At 39.2% G+C, this 23031-nt stretch overlaps 1 protein-coding gene across 2 annotated transcripts; it reads left to right on the top strand.

Annotated features, from left to right (window-relative positions):
• The first annotated feature begins 637 nt into the window (after nucleotides 1-637).
• Nucleotides 638-23031, top strand: LOC113089367 (IQ motif and SEC7 domain-containing protein 3-like). Of its 2 annotated transcripts, XM_026255988.1 has the most exons (4): nucleotides 638-2611; nucleotides 7538-7567; nucleotides 18045-18251; nucleotides 20978-23031. In XM_026255988.1, the coding sequence occupies exons 1-4, from the start codon at nucleotides 2115-2117 to the stop codon at nucleotides 21051-21053; spliced, it is 810 nt and encodes a 269-aa protein (XP_026111773.1). In that variant the 5' UTR covers nucleotides 638-2114; the 3' UTR covers nucleotides 21054-23031. The 2 variants fall into 2 exon arrangements, with proteins under 2 accessions (XP_026111773.1, XP_026111774.1); XM_026255989.1 differs by lacking the exon at nucleotides 7538-7567 and having other exon boundaries at nucleotides 643-2611.

Raw genomic sequence — 23031 nt, forward strand, 5'->3', positions numbered from 1 at the left:
TCATTTTGGCTCAGCGCAAAGAGCAACTATGCCGTCGAAATGAATGTTACCGCGTTCCAAAATGGCCGACCACGGGGATACAGTTTCCCCGGCATGTTCCTCTAGCGCTACACGCTTAGACTAACGTCAGAGCTTCGATTGAAAAGAAAAATATATTCTCTCTGACTCACTCAAATGAATTTAACCCCTTCATCACCCTTTACCACGGCGAGAGGCGCTGAGCATCATCGACATGCTGCGAAAATAGCGATCGAGACACATGTGGCCACTGCGGTGAAACCAAATGGCGGCGAGGGGCGGCAGGTGCAGGGCTGTCCAGGGAGCATCAGGAGGGAATGCATGCCTGTTCAACATGTGAGCAATTCATTCATGAACGAATATCTTTAGTTACTGGCATCAACACGTCTTGACATCTGTCATATTGGCTACTGGAAGACACAACCATTCGGGGTAGTTTAATTAGTTGTCATGCAACGCAGTCTCCATAAATTGGTTTAAAAATGATAATGAAAGCTGTGCTCCATCAACATGGGTGTTATTTAATGATCTCGCGCGCACTGTCTTGACACTGTGTGGACGAGCACGCGGACGCTCTATTGCGCGTCTCAGCTGTTTCGGGACCTGAGCGCCTTTGCGCTGATTAATACACAAAGCGAAATAAAACTCGACAGGCAGTGGACATCCTGCCGCAAGGATTGTATTTCCTCTCAATTCAGTTTTAGGTGATCGTGAGGAACGCGTTGCCATCAACCGCAACAGAAGATCAATCATTTGTGCGGTTTAAACTCATAAACCTTTTGCGTTGGAACGTCGAATTTGGAGATTTAATCGACTTTGGTGCTATCGCTTTGGGACGCATTCTACACATCGCCTCATTATCGCGCAGCTGTACGCGTTGGAGATGCGCGAATGTTTTTAAGGACTGGCTGGGCAATAAGTGTGAAACCGCTCGTGAGTAAACGACAAATGCGTGCATGAAACGTTAATGATAGATGTAATTATTTTACATTGAGAGATCAGTCTTCAGAAATAATGGAATGAAGGCGCAAAGAAGTAGTGTGTTATGAAAAAACAAAATATTGTGTTGAACGGACTTTGCAATGAGTTGAAATGCATCATGCGTGGGAAATTTAATTCCATGTCTTACGATGCATAATGATGAGCAATATTAATGGCTTGAATGAAGAGATCTTGGTTTTGTAATGAGGGTGCGAAGAAGAGAGAAGGGGGAACTGGGTTGTTCTGAAAGACATGCGCACACCTCCCAGAAGCTAATTTAGTATTGCAGTGGATTTATCAGAAGAACTTTGGTCTCTCTCTCTCTCTCTCTCTCTCTCTCTCTCTCTCTCTCTACCTTTCCATCTCAGTCGCCCCTGGAATAGAATGACTCCTGACGAAAATGTCTCCCAAACACTTCAGTCTGAAATATGAGTCATGAATAGACGGCCAGAAAACAGCTGCAGTACTTCAACTCCACATTTGAAAGAGAAACGGAAGAGGATGCACGCCAGAGAAATGGACGAAAAGGAAATCGGCTTTTCCTGTGTAATGGATATTTGCTGACTTGGCTTTTTGCGGTGCATTCTTACCTTGGACTTGAGGTGCTGGGAATGTTCTATAATGACTCTGTCAAATAATTTTTTGTTCACTTGCATTAACTAATGAGATTAATGAATGGCTAAATGACTGAAGTTCATTTCCGCAAACTGGCTTTGATCTCGATTCCATGATTCCTTGGTGGCAGTGGAAAAATTGCACATTTGACAGAAGAGTAGCAATGCACACATAAACACTAACACACTCACACCAATCGTAAACAAACAAACAAATCCACTTGTTAACATTGTCATCATCTCTTGAATGTGAATACAAATTCCCAATATGGAATTTCCTCATCGCTTTCCAGTACTGTGATTTCCAAAGCTGAATTTAACTTTGGGGAATCTCCAATTAAAACCACTGACTATTTTACTCTGGTAACTCAACTCTAACTCGCAACACATTTCCATCTCTCCCCCCCACCCGCTCCACGTGGGGGGGAGAGCTTCCTCTTTTGGGGTGATCCCAGAAGCTTGTCCCGGCTGACGGTGACTGTCACACAAGTGTCCATCAGCATGGATGCTGGGCAGGGCAGCCCAGAGAGCCCTAACCGGGCAGTGGAGTACCTACTGGAGCTTAACAACATCATCGAGAGCCAACAGAAGCTTCTGGAAACTCAACGGCGGCGCATTGAGGAGCTTGAAGTGCAGCTGGACCGGCTCAGCCAGGAGAACAAAGATCTGAGGTTGGACCGTAAGCCCTGCCCGCCCCCACCTCCACCTCCCATCCACCCGGTCCAGCCACCCACTTCCAACGCTGCAACCTCCACCAACATATACGCCAATCTGAGCCACAACAGCAGGCCCATCCCGATACCCATCCCGGCCCCGGCTCCCCCACCCCCACCTCCACCCGTGCCACCACGGGACCGGCGCGTCAATGCCAACACGCACACAAGGCTCGGCCAAAGCCTGTCAGCTGGAGCCAATGCCACGGAGCGAGAGAGGGACCGAGACAGGGAACGAGAAAAAGACGGTGTCGGTACCAGTTTGGGAAGCTCTCTGCAGAGACAGTAAGTACAGGCCTGAGGGCTCTTTTACTGCATAACTGAGGATCTACTAGAAAACAGTTGGAGTCCACAGCCTCAATGCTGGCTGTTTAGAAAACTGTCAATTTTAAACACCGTTTTAAAGACTGTATGTTGGTGTGTTTGCTAACTAAATAGACTATGGTTTATGTTAAAGGAATGGTTCACTTAAAAATAAAAAGTTCTGTCATTTATGTACCGTCATGGTGTTCCAAATTTCTGGTGTTCTTTTGGTCCCCTCTGACTTTCATTGCATGGACAGTTGAAACATAATTCAAATTATCTTTAGTGTCCCACAGAAGAAAGTTTGTACAGGATTGGAACAACATGAGGATGTGTAGATTCTGACGGAATTTAAGTGAACTGTCCTTTAAAGCAAGTATGAGTAAACAACTGTGTGCACTGTAATATTCACTGAAACTGGACATCAATTTGAACTACACATACTTGTGGATGTTTGTACAGAGTTTTAGTTGTTTTACATCACGCACACTAGTATTTTTACAGCATTTACATTACACTAGTAATATTGGTGCAGAACTAAGTATAACAATGTTGGACTTAGGAACCAAAGAACAGAAAACACCTTTCAGAGGGTATCTCCTGTTTGCACTCTGTCTGTCTTGCAAAACTGAAATTGAGTGCAACAGTCTGTCACAATAGGACCCTTTCCAGGCCATCGGACAGGCAGCTGGCTGTGCCATCGAGCCTGAGCATTACATAAGCCGACATACTCCTGTCTGGACAGAGTCGTGCTGCTGGGCCTCTGGCAGAGTGACAGGCTAATGTCATGAAAACCTGGGGTTGAATTACAGTAGCATGCTAAATCTGTCACAAATGTAATATCTTTTTTGATTTTGAGCGAGATTGGACTATGTCGGTGAAGTTTTCTGTAGAACAAGGAAGCTCAAGCAAGTTTAGTTTTGTTTTACTGTAAACTAAGCTTTTAGCTAAGATTCAAAGTATATCGATCTATCTATCTCCTTCAAACAAGACTTTGTCTAACAGACATTCAAAGATAGTCTTCCCTTTCTACATAAATTACAGTCAGATTCATTTTTTTAAATTTCGATTTCAGATTACATATATCCTTTTTACTACATTTTGGAATCAATTGCAGTTTAAACTGTTAAACCAATTAATTTGTGAATGGTGTGCAAATCTGTTGGGTTTGGAATGACGTTCATTTTAAACCGATGCCATTGATGTCTTGTATGGTTTTAAAACGTTTTGGAGGAAAAGAAATCTGAAAAGATTTCCACAGTGAGCAAAGCTGTCAGTAGCCTCAAGACTGTCAATATCCTTCCCAGCATGTGCTGCGTCAACATGCTCCATACAGATCCAGAGAGAGAGATGGCACCGAAGTGAAGTGGGCCACTCCTTGTGCTGCTGACAGTTAAGTTGTTTGTCTCCCTCCCTGCATTGCTGAGGAATCGACCTATCCATTGCACCTCTGATCGCTACCGCGTATAGTGTGCACTTGAGCCTGCCTCATCACAGCACACGATGCATACTGATGTGTGCTTGAGCGTGTGGAGATTTACATTTGGTGGATTGGATCAGTGTTGAGCACTGCAGTACAGCATCTCCTGTAGTTTTTAAGGCAGGCGGCTGGTGTGGTGTGGAGATTCGGTTTGTGTGTATGATCAGGCCACTGTGTAGGAGAGGTTGTGATTAAAATTCAGCGCAGAGTCAGATTGTGGATCAACTTGTGTGGGAGAGCGAAGCATAGAGTCAGAGAGAGAGAGAGAGAGGAGAAGAGGCTGCAGAATGCACTGCACCCTTTTAGTGTTGCTCACTTTCTCTATTTTGTTTCTCCAATATGCACACCTCTTATTTGTTTCTCTTGCCTTCCTTTCCAGTGGAGAGCAAACTGAATGCCCTCCGTTTGCTGAGATAAATGCTGTCTTTCTCATCTGAGACTTATTTCTTCTTTTCCTTGAGTGCAGATACCGTACTTGGCTTCTTGCATAGTAATTATGGTTTAACTGTAGTATATGTTATGCATGGCAATTTTGATTTATACCATTGATTTGAATCTTTTGTTTCTTTTCAAAAAAGATTTGTTCAATGATTTGATCAGTCGCTATTTGCGGAGACAAAATTACATTTAGTTTTTGCTGAATAAATGCACTTATACAACTTTGTGCACAATATGGTCTTTTTGTAGTTTTAATAGAAAAAACTTAATAGAAAAAAGATCTAAGTGTTTTTTTTTTTTTCACTCCGTTTTCAGCTTCTAGGTTTGACTTTTTTTTTTACTTTTTTGTTTTTTGTCTTTTCAGTAATTTTTTACATTCTTATATTTAGTTTGTCCTTGTTAAAGAAGGGAAAAAAGATTCCGGCGTAATAATGTGAAGTATTTTCAACCTGTCTGCCTTGGTGTCATCTGCTGTGCCATCAGATGATTCACATGAACTCACTAGCAGTCACATAAACAGCATCTGGTAGATGTGGCCATGTGTTTACTTTACACCTGAGTAACTTTAGGGCTGCTAGCTTTCGCTTAGCATCAACTTCACCTGAAACAATGAAGTCACATGACACCGCGAGGGAAGATGGCTTGTTTTACTGATAGATTTTGGTGTTTTACAGACTTTTTTGCCATCATTTGACTGTTTTTGAATCTACTTCAGCCATATCCATCCTTTTTATTCTCTTTCTGTCTCTCTCTTTCTCTTTAGACTATTGCCAAATTTTCCAATGCCTCGTTCACCCCCTCACCAGCCCTCCCTTGGTGTTGAGCAGATGGCACACCAACATGTCATTTGCCATTTTCTTTAGGGTCTCCTCTTCTCTTTTCAACCACAAGGGTCGTTTACAGTGCCGCCTTTTTCATGTGAGCTCTTTTTTGGTTTAGATCCGTGTATCTGCTTCTATCCCATCAGACAGATGCCTGCGAATCAAAATGACCCAACTTGGGTGATCATATTCTTGCTCTCTCTCTGGTGTAATGCTTTCGGCTAATGAACAAGTGTAACTACTGCTGTGGGGGAGCTGTTGAGGTGGGATTGTTTCTCAGAATAATTAGCATGGCCGGTGTTAATTACATTTGTCCATTGAAGGTGGCAATTACTGTCGTAGACGTGAGTCTGTGAGTAATACACTGGGTGTTGGAGGACTGACTGATAGACTTTATACAATTATGATAGAATAATTGAATGTCTATGGAGGAGCCCACATGTCAGTCAAACCCATCACCTGCTGCTTTGAAAAGATATTTAGATATCTATTTTATTAGTTGTAATCAAAATCGTAATTAATTTTAACCTAGTTTAAATGAAGAGTGTTTTGCCATGCACTGGTGTCAAAAAGCAGCATAATGGAAGATGTCATGTGACCTTTTCAATACTGATAACCCAGAGTAATTCCTAACAATATTTAGCACTGCACATTTGTAAACCCTGGATTAATTTTCTTATTTAAATATTTCTTGGGTTGATTGGTTTCTGTGCTGGGTAGCTATGCCACTGTGAAATCTCATTGGTTTGAAGCAGAGGTCGACTGATCAGCACCGATAGTTGATTGGAACTATCGGCTATCGTCAAAAATTCCAAACTCCCGCTCAAGTTGAATCCTGTGTGTTTTGATTAGGCTGGCCGCCTGCCAGACTGTTTTAAGGCTCAATTTGCATCCCTGAATGATCTCTATGGTGTGTTGTCATTACGATTATTTAACTGCTCCCGATCGAGACGGAGCGTCCATGAGCTCAAATCGTAAATATAAACTCTTATGTGTTACCCGCGTTAGCCAATGAGAGCGAGCAAGCGTCACCTGCCAGATGTTGCGTGCTTCTATAACTGAAACTTGGCAGCCACCAACATGCCATGAAAGCAGAGAACATCACCCATATTACTTTTTATACTTTGTTTTTCACTCTGAAATAGAGGGTGCACCAGGGGTAGCCAGCTGACAATGTTGATTGTCTTCTATTAGTTTTCTTCTCAAGTCACGTTTGATCTTGCGAGTCTCCGTGAGATCATGTCACTGTGAAATCGTTCCCACAATCCTCAAGTGTGTGGTCTCGTGGTCTGGTCGAATCGTCTAGTGTGTGCATTCTGAGTATTATGAGGTTAAAAATCGGCTTGTCTGTGGTCTCCCAGGGTTTTAAAATCAGTTAATATTTGAAAATCCTCTATTGTGCAGCCAGCTTTAGATAATCAAGTATTCTAAAATAGAAGAAAAATAATATAAACAATAATCATATTTATGTGATTTTTCTATGTTATGGCTTTTGTGTGAATATTTAAAAATGGACATCTTTAAGCATGACTGTTGTAACTATAGAAGTATTGTAGAAGTAGCTGTAGAAGTATTGTTAATTTCAACATTTACCATTACTAAAACATTTTTAAATTTGAAAGGTTCTACTGTTAACATTAGTTAATAAACTTGCATCGGCAAAATCCACTATCCACAAATTCTGCTCCACTTTTGTTTTAAACCGTTGTTTTTCCTGTCACTTCTATTCATGACTTGCATGAATGTGTAAATGAGAAAAAAAAAAAAGTCTGTGGTCAGGATTGCAAGTGGATAAAAAAAAAAAAAAAAGTTGATTTGTAATCATTCAAATTAGGGTTGGGCGATGTCTTCAAATTTAGCATCGGACTATGTCTACAGTGAAACATCGCGATGGACGATGACATCGGTGGGGGGATTGGGGGAGATGCCGGCGCAACATTGTGATATCTATCAGCCATCAGCGATGGCATCGTCTGTCGGCCCAACCTTAATTCAAATCATTTCTCTGCACAAGATCAACTTGTATTTGTATTTGCTCCATTGATTTCTATGTATTCCTTACTGTATGTGTTCAAAATATAACATTACTGACACTTCCACTTTCTGTGTATCTCCATTTTTGTTTGTCTGTCTGTCTGTCTGTCACTCTTTCTTCCACTGGATCCACAGGCCAAAAGGAGACCCTTCCAACAAAGACAGGTCTGTGTTCACTCTTTCATTCAATCTCCATTTCTTATCCTGTTCCTCTTCCACCTCCACAGTGCACTCTCTGACTCCTGTAGTAGCTCACGCTCCATCGAATGACAGAGGCCTGTTCTATATAGGGCAGCTTGAATGCATGTGGGACATGCCATTGCTTCTAATGACTTATTGCTTCCCCGTATGAATGAGCTCTTTCATCTGGGGCAGTTTTAGCAGAAGAACGGCACCGTGAGCAAAGTGTTAGAACATGAGGGCTGAAAAGCATTTGGAAATCGAGAATTAGCATCACTTGGCTGCAAGACTCCATGTTAGCCGTTGCCATAGTGACCAGTATGCTCCGTGTGAGTATGTTAATGGGTATTGATATGCATGTCGTTTGCATTCGTTTCCATATAAGTGAATGCCAACATGGGCATCAGTGGTTAGTCAGAAGTTACATGAGCAATAGCCCAGCTGTGTGCGTGCATTTTGCGTGTGGGAGTGTTAGTGGGTGCAGGGAAAAAGGTCAAATGGCAAGAATGTGCTGGATTTTGATATGTTGGGAGTATTTTTTTGCTACAACAAAGCCGTTTTGATGCTGCGGTGGCGTTATGACGATTCCTCTCCATGGGCACGAGCCGGAGCTCTGAAGGATAAATGATTTGGTTGTCATGGAAACACCTGTAGATGAACTGGATTGCCGAAAAAGTTGCTTGTGTAATACATAACCCGTTTCTAGTGTGTGGGTGTGCGTGTAGCTGTGCACCCTACACACAGCAGAAGGACACCGACAAACGGTGCTTGAGGACAAGGCCGCGGCTGTCACGTTTGACTATAATTACTCTCCGGATGCTTTTGTCCTCTGTTCACGAGTCGCTCCCCCAATGCGGATGTGAATTTAATTGTTCCTGCATTGTTAAATCGCAGTTATACGTTCTAATAAATGTGACATTGTTTATGCGTTGGGCTATGAATCATGCTTGTTTTTGTTTGTCACCGCAACATTAATGCAAGGTTGCAATAATTAATGAAAGCGCTTTGGTATTTCTGCTCAGCCTGATTTCCTGAGCCGGCGGAGGTGTCACGTGAGCATGTGCTGTTCCCTGCTGCGCTGAGCATGGAAATAACTCTCAGCAGAGGTTTGCTGCGGGGCTGCCATGAGCTTCTCTCCCACCCCAGCAGCCCCTGCAGTCCGCAGTCAGCAGCAATGCATCACTCGGCCCCTGAGGGCATCAGCCGCTGCTTTCAACCATGAGCCCTAGAGCTGCGCTGCATTTTAACTGGACTTGTGATGTAATACTTTCACACTTTCTTTCGTACAGAGCATGTGAACTAGTGTATTCCAGCAGTTATTCTGTTTCAATACGGAAACAAATTTTATTTAGCTTATTTATTTAGCTATATATTTTTTTTTTTTTTTCAGTTTCATTTTTTTGTATTTTATTTGTTTTTTCGTATAGCTTTGTTGTTGTTTTTGACAGAGGTGACTGAAAAAAAAATTGCATCAAAATGAGACTTAATAAATTAACTAAGTATGGAAAATGTTTTCTAGCTTTTACACAGAATACATATTGTTTTGCATTATGAACATAACAGTTTACTTTTCCTCACTGCTTTCTCAGTGGGAAAATATCTGCATTGCCATGTGTCTAATGTAGTTTGGATTGCTACGCAATTGGGAGCATAATCAAATGAGCCAAAATACTGAATAAATGAACATGCGAAGGGTGTGAGAGATGCTGTGTTCTTATTCCATGAAAATCCCTGGAGCTTTTCTTAAAGCAAGACTATATGTAGACGTGCAGTTTACAATTCATCCATATATCTGAAGTTTAGTTTCTGAGTGTCTCTGAGGGGTAGAATTATATTACAGCTCTTTTCATTAGTAAATAAGCGCTCTCAGGGATTATGTTTCTTGGAACAGTTATATAGTGTATAATAGATCTGCTTCTATTGTAGAGTGACAAAACAGTTTTTTTCATGAGGGTTTCTGCTGATGCTTTGTTTTGGACCAAATGTCAACTTGTGTGTTTTGTGGATTCAGCACATGATTTTTATTGTTTGTGCAAAATGTATTATCAAACATTCAGGAGAATGCAGGGCCATCTCCGAGTGGAACAGCTGGGAACACTGTCCCAGGACATGTGGTGAGGGCAGACCATTGTACAAAGTCTGTAATTTTGTCATAGTCTCATTGAATTCAAACAACGACCCAGAAGAAAAGCCCCAAGCTGCCAAATGTCATCATGTGTGTGAATTGACTTTAACTTGACATCTGTTATGTTCAGTGCAGACTTCTTTGGATTACTGGGTTTGTAAATGTGCAAAGGATGGAAGGATGGGCTCTCATACAAGATTACATTTACATGCCAATAGTCTTTGTTAAACTTGATGTCTAAATCAGGTCAGATAAACATGGCAACTTGAGCGCATTGAAACAGGATAATTATTTGAAACCCAACACCATTTGGTGGCGTTAATATACATCTACAGCCTCCAGCTGAACAGATATTCATGCAGCTATGAATTTAATATGCACTTTCATGCCTTCAGCCTCTTAGCACTCTATCAGGTCGATTACACTTTAACTGACAGACATATTTCCCATCTGAATACTGAATGAACTGAAGAAATCGACAGAAATGCAACATCAGGAAATTAAGATGGATGTTTTTTGTTCATGACTAAACTATGCAGAGTAAAACTGACAGCCCACCTGAACAGTTATGACATTTTCCACCAGCTCAAACGGAGTGTCTAGGCGATAAAAGGAAGCGGGTGCGCCAGTGAAATTGCATTGACAAGGCTGTGCAGGCATGGTGGGGCTGCCTTCCCTGACCTTAGCTAATGTGATAGCCCTCAGCTTCAGCACTGTGAGTTCACAGTCAATAGACCTTAGTCAGGTTTAATTTTACACAGAAGAAAACAAGGCTGTGAGGGACTGAAGAACACCCTCTATGACATGTCCTACTGTACAGTACCGTTCAAAGGGTTGGGGTCAGATATTTTCTTAATGTTCATGAAAGAAGTCTCTTATTGACACCAAGGCTTCCTTTTTTTAATCAAACATCCAGTAAAAAGTTACACTTTGTTTTTAAAATACTTAAAAATATATTTCAGTTGAATTTCCATTAGCCATTATATCAGAAACATCACTTACACTCTAAAAAATGCTGGGTTATAAACAACCCAACTTGGCTTATTTGGCAACCCAGCGCTGTTAATAGACAATTGAGCAGAACACATGCTGGGTTATTTAGACCCAGCTAGTTAGGATAAATATTCTTACCTAACATGTTGGGTTGTTTTAAGTAAACCGTTGTTTAAAAACTACTACTGTATATTGTGGCTTAAAATATGCTGGAAATTAAAAGCCACACACACACGGTATTACCAGTGGCAACGGCAATAATCAAAAGATAAACCTTTATTATTAAGCAAGAACACCCATTGACATTATAAGAATTGAATTCATTTGGTTGAATATGGTATAGTTTACAATGTTACAGATGCTTCTCAATAAATTAGAATGTCGTGGAAAAGTTAATTTCAGTAATTCAACTCAAATTGTGAAACTCATGTATTAAATAAATTCAATGCACACAGACTGAAGTAGTTTAAGTCTTTGGTTCTTTTAATTGTGATGATTTTGGCTCACATGTAACATCTCAAATTAGAATACTTCGTAACATAAATAAAAAAATACTTTTTTAGTGTGACTTTGGTTTTCAAAAAACACAATGGACCAACACCAGCAGATCATCAAATCATCACAGACTTTGGGAACTTAACTCTGAACTTCAAGCAACTTGGGCTATGAGCTTCTCCAACCTTCCTCCAGACTCTAGGACCTTGGTTTCCAAATGAAATACAAAACTTGCTCCCATCTGAAAAGAAGACTTTGGACCAATGGCAATAGTCCAGTTCTTCTTCTTAGCCCAGGTAAGACGCCTCTGACGTAGTCTGTGGTTCAGCAAATTCCTTGACACGTCTGTGTGTGGTGGCTCTTGATGCCTTTTTCCTTCCTCTCAACTTTCTGTTAACATGCTTGGATACAGCACTCTGTGAACCGCCAGCTTCTTTGGCAATGAATGTTTTTGGCTTACCCTCCTTGTTAAAGGGTGTCAATGATCATCTTCTGGACAACTGTCAGATCAGCAGTCTTCCCCATGATTGTGTAGCCTAGTGAACCAAACTGAGAGACCATTTTGAAGGCTCAGGAAACCTTTGCAGGTGTTTTGAGTTGATTAGCTGATTGGCTATTTAAACATATTTGTCACCATATTTTAATTTGTTGATATTGTGAATTGGTAGGTTTTTGTTAAATGTGAGCCAAAATCATCACAATTAAAATAATCAAAGACTTAAACTGCTTCAGTTTGTGTGCGTTTAATTTATTTAACACAGGAGTTTCACAATTTGAGTTGAATTAATTAAATAAATGTACTTTTCCACAACATTCTAATTTACTGAGATGCACCTGAAGGCCGAGAAGAGAAGTGGTCCATGAACTGAGATACTTTGAAGGACCTATCTGATAGGTAAGACTCAAACCACTGTAGTGCGGTTGCTGAGATATCCTTTGCCAATAGGGTTAGCAGGAGTATTTGGTGGTTAACGGTGTGAAACGCAGTGGACAGATCAAGCAAGATGAGTATTGATGATTTGGAATCCGCTCTTGCCAGTCTAACGGCTATATATATATATATGTGTGTGTACTGCGTATATTTGTGTATTTTTTAAAGACATGTATTTATTTATATTCATATAATTTATATTATATATAAATATATTTAATATATAAGCATAAAATTTTTCTTAAATATATACATGTGTATGTATTAATATAAACATGTTAAATCTATACAGTACACTCACATTATGTTCACAAAAACATTTATTTTGGATGTGATTAATTCCGTATTATAATGAATAAAATCAGTATACACCATGCAAGGCAAAAGGTGTTTCCATCAGGTGAAATGACCTCTTCTGATACAGATTGACATCTCTTCCTTGTATGATGTGTTGTGTAAAATAATATAATTTACAGCATAGTAAAGACTTTATAAATGAAATAAAATCAATACAAATCTTTATTTCACCGAAGAAGTGTACCAGATCAGCGGTGGCGGTGCAGAGAACAGCTCTCTCCTATAGAGGACTCAAAAAGCCCATGCTCTGACTGTAGCTCAATCAACTTCGTCAGAAGCAGTTGGGTAGAAAAAAATTACCCAATAAATTGACCCCCAACAGGCTGAACCCTGCATTTTTTGGGAATGTATACATTTTTTTTAAACTTGCGTTGCCTAATATTGTTGTGGAAACCATGGAAACTTTAATTAATCATTAATTCAAGAAAAGAATGAGTTTTTTTTAAATGTAAAATTCTTTGTCACCTTTTTTTTTTTTTTCATCCTTTATGATTAAAAAAAACAAAAACTTTTGAATGGTAGTGTACCTGGGTTATTGAACGTTTCCACACATTTCTAAACTGAAACATGTGTTGTGTAAATTGGAATAAACAGTATGAAATATTATACGGTTCAGAAAACATGTTTTCATAACCATAATTATTGTTGTATTGATTTAAATTAATAGCTTAACCAAAACTTTTTATTTTTTCACTCCCCCTCACGCTATCAGTGCACTTTTTAAAACTTAACAGCCCCAGTCCCCATTCACCATCATTAGATGGAAAATGAGCACCCTGAACATTTTGCAAAATTACTGCTTTAATCTTTCATGGAAGAAAATTTTACAGATGGAAAGAACAGGATGTTTAGTAAATGAGCACTAAACTCATTTAATTAAATTTTAAGATCATCTGATAATGTGTCTACTCTCGACCTTTAGTCTGTGCTTGCGCAATCACTGCAGGACAGAGTATTTGGCCACAGCTAGTTTGTTCAAGCAGGTCACAAAGTCACAGAAGTACTCTCTTGTTCTCTTTTTCTCTCCCTTATGGGCTTCAGTAGAAGTGTTGCTGGGGGAACGAGGTGAGTTATCGCAAATGTGTTTGTGTAAAGAACTGTGTGGGCGACAGAGAGAGAGAGAGAGAGAGAGAGAGAGGCAAAATGGAGAAGGAGAGATGCAGAAAGAAGAACAGAGTTACTAATTGAAAGAAGGAAGGAGTGAGAGAGGAGTGATGTGCAAAAAGAGAGGACAGTGGAGCTGACAGGCTAATAAAACATGCAGGGAATTACAAAGAAAATGAGCCTTCTACTCTGCTCACACATACAAACTCACACTCCCACATCCTTTCAAACACGCAGAAACCTTGACACAAAACAGCTCCATCATTTACATCAAGGGATGTCAGAAGTCTATGTCAAAAAAGCAATGTCAAAACATTTTTTTAATGTTTTTGCGGCAGTGCATGTGAATGCATGTATGCTTTTTGGTTAGAATGGTGTCTTATTAATGTAACACTGTTTATGTTAAATGAACATAGGACCAAATGTGTTTCAGAGTGTTGAACTCAATGTTAATTGTGATATAATAGACCTGAAGTTTAATAAACTGATACTGACAAGAAAAACGGACAAACCTTCAACTGTGCATTTGATTAACTGGATTTTTATAATTTCTTGAAGTGAGTCTCTTATGCTAAACAAGGCTGCATTTGATCGAAAATACAGTAAAATAATAATACTGTGAAATATTTGTACAATTTAATGGAACTGTTTTCTGTTTTAATTTATTTTGAAATGGGCTTTATTCCTGTGATTTGCAAAGCTGCATTTATAGCAGTCATTACTCCAGTCTTCAGTGTCACATGACATCCTCAAAAACTGTGTAACCATGTAACGGTGTTAGATTCATTTTAGAATTCTTTGAATAGGAAGTTTAAAGAAAAGCATTTAATTTATATAGAGATGTTTTGTAACGTAGTACATAATGGCTTTACTGTCACTTTTTATCAATTCAGTGCTTTTTTGGTGAATAAAAGTATTTATTTAAAAACATATCCCAAATATTTGAAAGTTGTGTTGGTAAGCTTGTTTTAATAGCATATAGTTATATTTGTGTCTGTGTGTGGGGTATTCAAATCGAGAAAATCACAATGTTTCTTGGTAACCAAATTTTGGTATCATGACAACCCTTTTGGCATCTGAATCTATTTTTCCCCCCATGCATTTTGTCTCTATGGTAATATTATTTTTATTTACATTATTGTTTTCTCAGTCTCAGGCCATGTGATTGACAGCAGCACTGCCTGTTGAAATCAGCAGAGAGCAGTGTGCGATATCTGCTGCTGTCTGTTAGGGGCCATGTTTCCCTCGACTTACATCAGCCCTTCCAGATAGGTCCAGAGAGACTCGCAGAGAAGCACAAGATGGTAATACAGGGTTTAGCTCTTGAAGTGCTTGTTCACTGAGGGAGATGAGATGAGGCATTCTCTCTCTCTCTCTCTCTCTCTCTCTCTCTATTTTGCAGTAGGATGGTGCATGACAGCTGGTTTTGAGGTGACCACACGGGCGTGATGGGGACGGACACATGGGGACCGAATGCTTTTTTTTGTTGTTGCTGGGCAGCAAAACGGAGTTTTTAAAGTGCGTGTGAAAGAGAGCGAAAGAGCAGTTGAGGAGATGGCTTGTTAGAGGTCATGTACCAATACAGTCCTTCCCTTGAGGATTCAACATTGCTGTGTGTGCGTGTTCGTGTCCATTTCCAGAAACTCTCCCAGCTGGATTTGCTGCTTATACAGATACTTCCCAATAAAGGAAACCACAAGCACAGAACTGATACAGAAAGCAAGTTTCTTGTGATCTGAGGAAACGGATGAAATATCTGACCACAATTCAATTTAAATGGAACCGTGTAAAGTTATTATAAGGAAACTCAGGCAATGGTTACGTTTTGTTCATTCTGCCCCTCTAAATCACTTAAAAGCTGAAGTGTGTAATTTTTTTAAAGAAAATACTCTTATCCCACTTAATGTGACATTTGTCAGAGGATTTTCCCTTTGAATTTTGAAGTTATTTGTCTCTGTAGTTTTATCAAAACATTTGTTTGTGAACCTGACCAGACACGCACAGCAACAGGCTAAACCAATGGAGTGAGTTTGGGGTGGGGCTATCTGTTTGGGTGACCAATGGGAGTGTTCAGGAGACCTGTTTGAAAACAATCAATATTTTTGCTTTGCTTTTTGGACAATTAGACACTTCAGGTTTACCTTTGGCACCTTTAAAAAGTGTTTTTGCACATCCTATAGTGTAAAAGTCTCTCAGAGGTCCCTGTTCACACCCACAGATTCATCCCTGGCCTTTTCACCCCAGTACATACTGAGGACTCATGCCACCTGCCTACACACTTCTACATCCTTCTCTTTCAGGCCACAATATCTATCCATCTCTCTCCTTCCTTCCTTCATCCTTTCCTCATTTCCTTTACTTATACCAGTCCATATATTCCCTCTTTGTTTTCTTGTCTCCGTGTCTGCTTGAGCTTTGAGTGGTGTTGAAGTGCCTGTGCTGTATTTTTTCTTTCTTTCTTAATGTTTAATGTTAGCCTGACGGACTCACCACTGCCCATCAAGACTGAAGACAAAATGAACTTTGAATCAATCAATAAATACCAGAAATTATATAATATAATAGTACTCATGCAGTTGTCACAAAAAAAGAAAAAAAAAGAAAGAAGTATTCATTTGGCACATGAGTGAGGAAGCATTTACATTGATTGCTCAAAATTTATCATGTTTAATGAGACATTAAATCAAAATTGAGCATATTTACAATTCTTAGTAAATGTCTCTGGTCTTATTGGGCACAATTCATCAGGGCAAAAAGAATAATCTGCCTAAAATTATTTTCTGTTCTGCTCATCTGGCCAAGTTTGCCTGGGCAGGGTAAAATTTGTTAACCAATCCATGTCAGTGTGGATTGATCATATTCCTGCCCTACATTATTTCCCCATTATTCTCTGCTCGGCTTGGAAATGCTTCACATTATGGAAGTTAATTGCATTGTGAATGTCTTTTTATGTTTAAAAGAGAATGAACCCTTCTGATTGGCCAGTAGGGGTCAGTCACACATTTTTCTCCAAACAAACCCGCAGGATGATATTTGTATTGTGACGTTCATTATTAAAGCATGAGGGTAGGTGATGCACCTTGCTGTGTTGTACAGATGAGTCATTTGAATACATACATTTATTCCATTTGTTGTTTTTGGCATGACAGAACTGCATTGTGGAATAAAACCTGATGGATATTGACTTTCATACTAAACATAAGGCACTATTCACCTCTTTGCATGTGGATCTGCTTAACTGTTGCTCTGAAAACTCAGTCTTGAATTCTAGTAAAAGAGAATACATAAAGCTGCAAGTGTAATATGAAACATTTATTTTCCTTTTTAATCACATTCCCACCCATATTATAGGGTAAATTAATAATTTTTTGTATAATTTTGCTTAAAGCTGGCTAGTTGAATAATAAAGTATGTAAAATGATAACACCAGATAAAAAAGAAAAAGAAAAAGGTATTGTGTGGATTGATTTTGTCTAGTGTAGCTTGCACAGCTCTTGGTTAAGTTGCAGTGAAGTGGAGAACAAGTCTGCCCATCACCTCGGATGTGTCTCAGTTCACTCAATAGTTCACTATGAAGTGCACAGCCTAGAAAGTAGGGGTTAACTGAAGAATTGAAACCACAAAAGATTTTGATTCTCAGTACATTCACTTAATTACTGATTCATCACCAATGGATGGGTGGAAGTTTTTTTTTTTTTTTTTTTAAAGAGATTTAGTTTTTATTTAATCTCTTTTATGCATGCAAGGGGAAAGTCCCATAAGTATCACAGAATTAACAGTTATTGGAACAAAGAATTAAAAATACCCCAATTATTATTTTCTTTTATTATACTTATATTTGTATTGCCTGGATGCCATTTAAGTATGTTTTGCTTAAATAAAAATGCAAGGAATATTTCATTATGGCACAAATGCTGCTGTGAAGATTGCCCAATTACATTTTCTAGTGTTGCCAATAAATCCAATGAATGCGTGACCTCACAAGGTGATCATGTCATCGCTCTCCCAAAGTTTAGTGGACCCTTGCTAGCACCCGAGTTTGTGATCTTGATATAACTATTCAGAGCGTAGGGAACAAGGGGGCGAAATTAGACACAGCCCTGGTCTATACACTGTAATACTCCTCCATGCAGGTAATTTGACATAACTCTGCATAAACCATCTTAATCTTCATTAAGTACTCTGCCTGACTGCACCTAACTCTCCACAGCTCGATAAGAGTTTGCATAACGCTTCATAACTCTGCATAACGCTGCCTAACCATGCCTGTACTGCTGCTGCTAAAGTGTTTGTAATGTATGCATGTGGCTGTCTTTGTTGTCTGTTATCTTTTGTTTCTTTCTTGACTTTATTTTTTCTCTCTCTTTCTCTCTCTTTCTTCCTGTGCCTATCTCTATCTTCCTCTCACTCTCACCCTCTCTCTCTCCCCTCTTCCTCTCTTTCTTTCTCTCTGTCAGGTCACCACCCTATTCCACCTGTAGTACTTCTTCTACTCGTACCAATTCTTCCACCTCCTCTACTGCTACTCCAGCTTCTACCTCTGTCCACAACAGTCTGACCGCAAACAGCCACTCCACCCACCACCAGTACTGCTGCCCCGCGCGGCTCCTTCTGCCCAAGCCGCCCTGCGCCCTCCCCCCTGCCCGGCACCCGGAGCAGGCAAGGTAAGGGCCCGAGCCCACACTTCCCCTTTCAATAACCCGCTCACCCGATCCTTCACCACCTCAGTGTCTCCCATCACAACCGCTCACCTCTCATTTCCAACCTTTTCAGAAAGTAACGGAAAAGCTGTGCTCTCTAAACGGACTACCCATAATTCCTTAGTCCAAACTGAATTCCTCCTATGCCTCCAAGAGCAAGTGAATTATGGCTTTTTGGAGATGAAGTGACCTTGCTAGTAACCTAGCGAGGTCTTGAACCCCTGTGGTCCACATCAATTTCAGTCAGTTTGCTTTTTTTTTTTTTATTAACCAGTGAATTAATTAAAACGGAAGAGGAGCGTATTCAAATGAGCTCTGTGATAATGTGATTTTAATTTCTTAAAGGGGAAGTGTGTAATTTCTCTGCCACTAAATGGAATTGAAAAAGAATGATATTCTTCTCTCCTCCTTTGTTTGTCAAGCCTCCAATCTAATGCTGGTCCTCTTTTGCAAATGCAATTTTATGCCACTTACAGGACAGAAATGACACGCTTCCCCTTTAAATTTGCATTAGTGTCCCTCCACACACATCTCTTAATAAGACGTCTATTCAGTCACCTTGGTCTAAATTATATCCACACACTAGTCACAAATGACACATCCTTATGCATAATCCTCCACACACACCAGCATACACTCATCCTCTCATGCCTGTTCATATGTAGTTCCACCCCCTTCATGAATCACACAGAGGCGGAGACAAAAACACATGCAGATCCCCTCCTGCCTACACACACACACACACACACACACACCTACTGTAATACCCCTCACACTCTGCCACTGCATGATTCACACTCGTTTATTTCCTCTTCTCATCAGTTCAGTCATTTCTCCCATGATTTCATGTTGCATGTATTTGTGCAAATTGCTTTACTTTATAACTTACCTTGATAATTTAATCTAAAATATATATTATGGAGAGATAAGATGTTGTTGAATAGCCTATTGTGATTATCTAAAAACATTTTGAACTGGAATGGGAATATTATTTTTGTTTTTACTGTAGTGCATAAGTATTTATATATGTACATCAGGGTTGATATATTAACTGGTGACATTTCAGTTTTAGGCAGGGTTTTATTGGCAGAACTGTGTTGGGTAAATTCAGCTTGTACTGCAATTCTGCCCCCTGCTGGCAAAGATTGAGAAACACAAGGTTGAGTTTCGAATCCCTGCAATCTAAAGACAATTCCTGAATCTTTTAGCCAACCCAGTCAAACTTACTTAGTGGATTTTATGATATTTGAGTGATTTTTGGAGCCCAAGCTTGTATCCTGTATATTTAAAGAAATAATGCGCTATTGAGAAGTTTATTTCTAATCACAACGTATTAAACATTTCAGTTTTGACTGATTTTAAAATTATCTCAACTTCATACTTGATTTCCAAATTTACTATATGGATTATTTTGACAATGAGTGCTGCAGGGATGAATCAAGCCAAACCAAGAAGTAAGCATCACTCTGGTTTTCCTTTGACAAAAACCAACAGGATATTCCCATTGGCTTTTGTGTTATTGGAAAAAAGTAAGCTCTGTGACCAACAGAAATTTGATACTTACACATTTAGTTCATCAAAACTTAATTTGTGAGCATTATCTTGAAGCCTAGATAGAATTGGTAGAAGTAAAAAGCTAAAGTCAGGCTATGAACTACAGCACAGTTGCATGATTTCCATGTAACCACCTCTAAGCTTCTGACAACTCTTTCAAGTTGGAAAGTTTGATGTAGAATATTTTACAAGACCATGATTATAAACACAATAAGGCTGCAAAGGCAGACTAGTGAGTAGATTAGTTTACCTGTTTTGCATGATGATGATAATATCCTTAACAACCTCCATGGTCCCATTTTATCCACTTGTTAGCAACCACACCTATATATATATATATATATATATATATATATATATATATATATATATATATATATATATATATATATATATATACAAATTAAAAAAATAAAATAAAAAGGAAATCACAAGTGGGGTGTTACTGATGTTTTATATCATAACATAACTTATTACACATAACATAACATGAAAATTGATCTTGATCTTGCATTAACTATAGCCCTTGATTCAAGCATTTAACAATAAAACCATTTTAAAAATTTCATTGACTTTGGGACAATGGAAACAGTAGTGAAAACTTCCTTAAAATGGTTAATGATTCATTTCTGCAGCACTCTATTAGCTAATAATAATATTACTTGATATTCTAAACATAAAATTTTTAGGTATTGTATTTCATTACCAAGGCCATGTGGAACTCATGCATATCTGCAAATGCCAATATATAAATCGTACCCAAGGCGAAGACTACACTCATGAATATTAATTCATGAATCTGTCTTGACAGCCTAGGAAAATTACATACCAATGTCAGTACGAGCTAATTAATATTCATGAGCACAGTTTCCTCCGGTATTGTAATTCATTTAGTGACATCACAACCCGACAATCTTCGACTCTCAACTCATTCCAGCACTCTCATTTTAATTTACAAGCAAATGACTCCAAATTTAAATCACAACAAATTACAACACAGTGAATTAATTTATATACAACCCATCCATATCTCCATTCATCCATGTCTTCTCTTTACTGTTCTAACACACTTCTCACTTCATCTGAAACTCTTTTTTTTACTCTTTCACTCCCTGACCGCTTCTGCCGGACCTTAGAGAGGATGAGGACGATGACATCGCCCATCAGTTCTGTTGCCCCGCCTCTGAGTGCAGTAGCCCCTCCTCTAGGTAACCAGCAGACTTGTTGGCCCCACCCCTGACAACATCCCCCAGTTTTGCCCTGCCCACTTCAACAAGACTGTATGGGGTGAACTGAACTTGTCAATCTTGTCAATCACCTGGATGCTAGACTTGAACCAAGTGCGTCTGAATCTGCAGCCTAAATGCAGATGGTCTTAATTTAACTGAAACCGATGAAACAAAATACAAAAATATCCTTTGCACTAGCATGTCATCTGCATCCTCCCACCTCTTGAAATGGACAAATATCCTGTATGTGACTGAAACAAGCGAAAGAGAATGAAACCCATAGCTGTACAGTAGTAATAAGGGGACAAAATGGAGAAGATCTGAAGTGGAAGATCAACCCAAAGAGGTGAAGGATTAAGCGATGGAAGAAAACCGAACCGATGGTCCCCTTTTCTCCACCTCCGTCTTTCCCCCGGTTCTCCCATTGTTGCAATATCAGCTTCTCTTTGTTTTCTGCTTTTGTCTTTCCTCCATGTGTTCTCTGGCCTATGTAGCTCGTCTGCCTGTGTAACTTTAGTACAGTCTGTGATGTGTTGTGTTTGTTCCCACATTTAGTGTCAAAAGAAAGGATATGTGTTTTTTCCCTCCTCGGTATCATCCTCCGTTTCCCCACAGTGAGAAAAAAGATGCTTGTCTGTCGGCCCAACTGTCAAAGTTAGCTAACAGAATTAAGGATTTACAATACTTTTACATATATATCAGACCCAGCATGACAGCAGGCCTCTCTAAAGCCATATTTGAATGTGAAGCTTCACCGACCACCATTTGTCAGTTCTTTTTGATTAGCTTTCTTGACATTTTGTGTCTCTTTGTACTGTTGTTTACTGGCAGTTCTTTATCATCTTAACAATCCAAAGGCAAACCAGTCTGCGTCATCCCACTTCTACCAACTCAGACTAAAGTTTGTGACTCTGTACATACATGTAAATGTCAATGTCACGTAACGCAGTGCAGGACACTTTGGACAATGTTGAGGGAGAAAAAGGCGTGGTTAGCATGTTAGCCTAGCCGTGTAGGTCAAAAACAACAACAGGGTTTAAGCGGTGCTTCATAGGCTACTCAAAGTTTTTCAACCTCTGGCCTAATTCAATGAATGAATCCTCCAAAATAACACTGATTTATCCAGGTATAGTAGTGAGATATTATTATAGTGAACTTCTTACTGTACCTCAGGTATTAAAGATACAACGTAAACAAAACGTTTGGCACTATTGTAGATCACATCGCTGTGGTGGTTCCAGTAGCTAGATGTGCACAGAGTTTGACATTCTGTCCGAGATTTTTTTTGGACTAATTATTCTAAAACGTTAGTGTTTTGTTTGTAATATGTAATTGAACTGACAATATCCCGAACAGTCATACGCACATAAATGAATTGCTTAAGAAAACTAACTATTACTTTAGCATTTATGATTTCAATAAGATAAGGTATTCCTTGCCTGATAAGTTAGAATTTCAACTGAAAAGGAAGCTTGAGGTCAGATGAAAAATGAATGTAAAAAGGTGATGGAAATCATTGCATGAACCAAATATCTTTCATGGGAGGTTTTGCAACAGGACTGAGAAATGCAAGAAAACATTAGCAAAATGTGTGACTATGAAATGCCCCCGTATTTGTGACAGGATTATGACAATGACATTGTTGCCACTTGCTCAGAGACTCAATTGCATAAACTTATAATAAGAAATAAAAAAATACAGTTTCTCGAACTCTAATGCATGTTCTAAAAAGTCATTGCTCTTTTTAAACTCTTTCATGGTTGTGACTGATATTGTTTTAATTATTATTATTATTATTATTATTGTGGAAGCTTAATTGTTTTCACTTTATGTTGTACCAGCTTTTTGGATGTCTTTGTGAGCCGTTAAATATGGAAAGAATGGAGTTTGAAGGGGAAGGCTCATAATTCACTGGTTATTCCAGAGATTTGGAGTCTCTCCTTCAGTCATTGTTAACAGCA

Source organism: Carassius auratus, unplaced genomic scaffold (genome assembly GCF_003368295.1).
Source record: "Carassius auratus strain Wakin unplaced genomic scaffold, ASM336829v1 scaf_tig00049588, whole genome shotgun sequence".
Lineage (NCBI taxonomy): Eukaryota > Metazoa > Chordata > Actinopteri > Cypriniformes > Cyprinidae > Carassius > Carassius auratus.

Excerpts from the sequence above, each read along its gene's own strand:
- LOC113089367 (XM_026255988.1), top strand. The coding sequence starts at position 2,115 with ATGGATGCTGGGCAGGGCAGCCCAGAGAGCCCTAACCGGGCAGTGGAG. Across the intron at positions 7,568-18,044 it reads GACCCTTCCAACAAAGACAG|GTCACCACCCTATTCCACCT; the intron begins GTCTGTGTTCAC and ends TCTCTCTGTCAG. Across the intron at positions 18,252-20,977 it reads CGGCACCCGGAGCAGGCAAG|AGAGGATGAGGACGATGACA; the intron begins GTAAGGGCCCGA and ends GCCGGACCTTAG.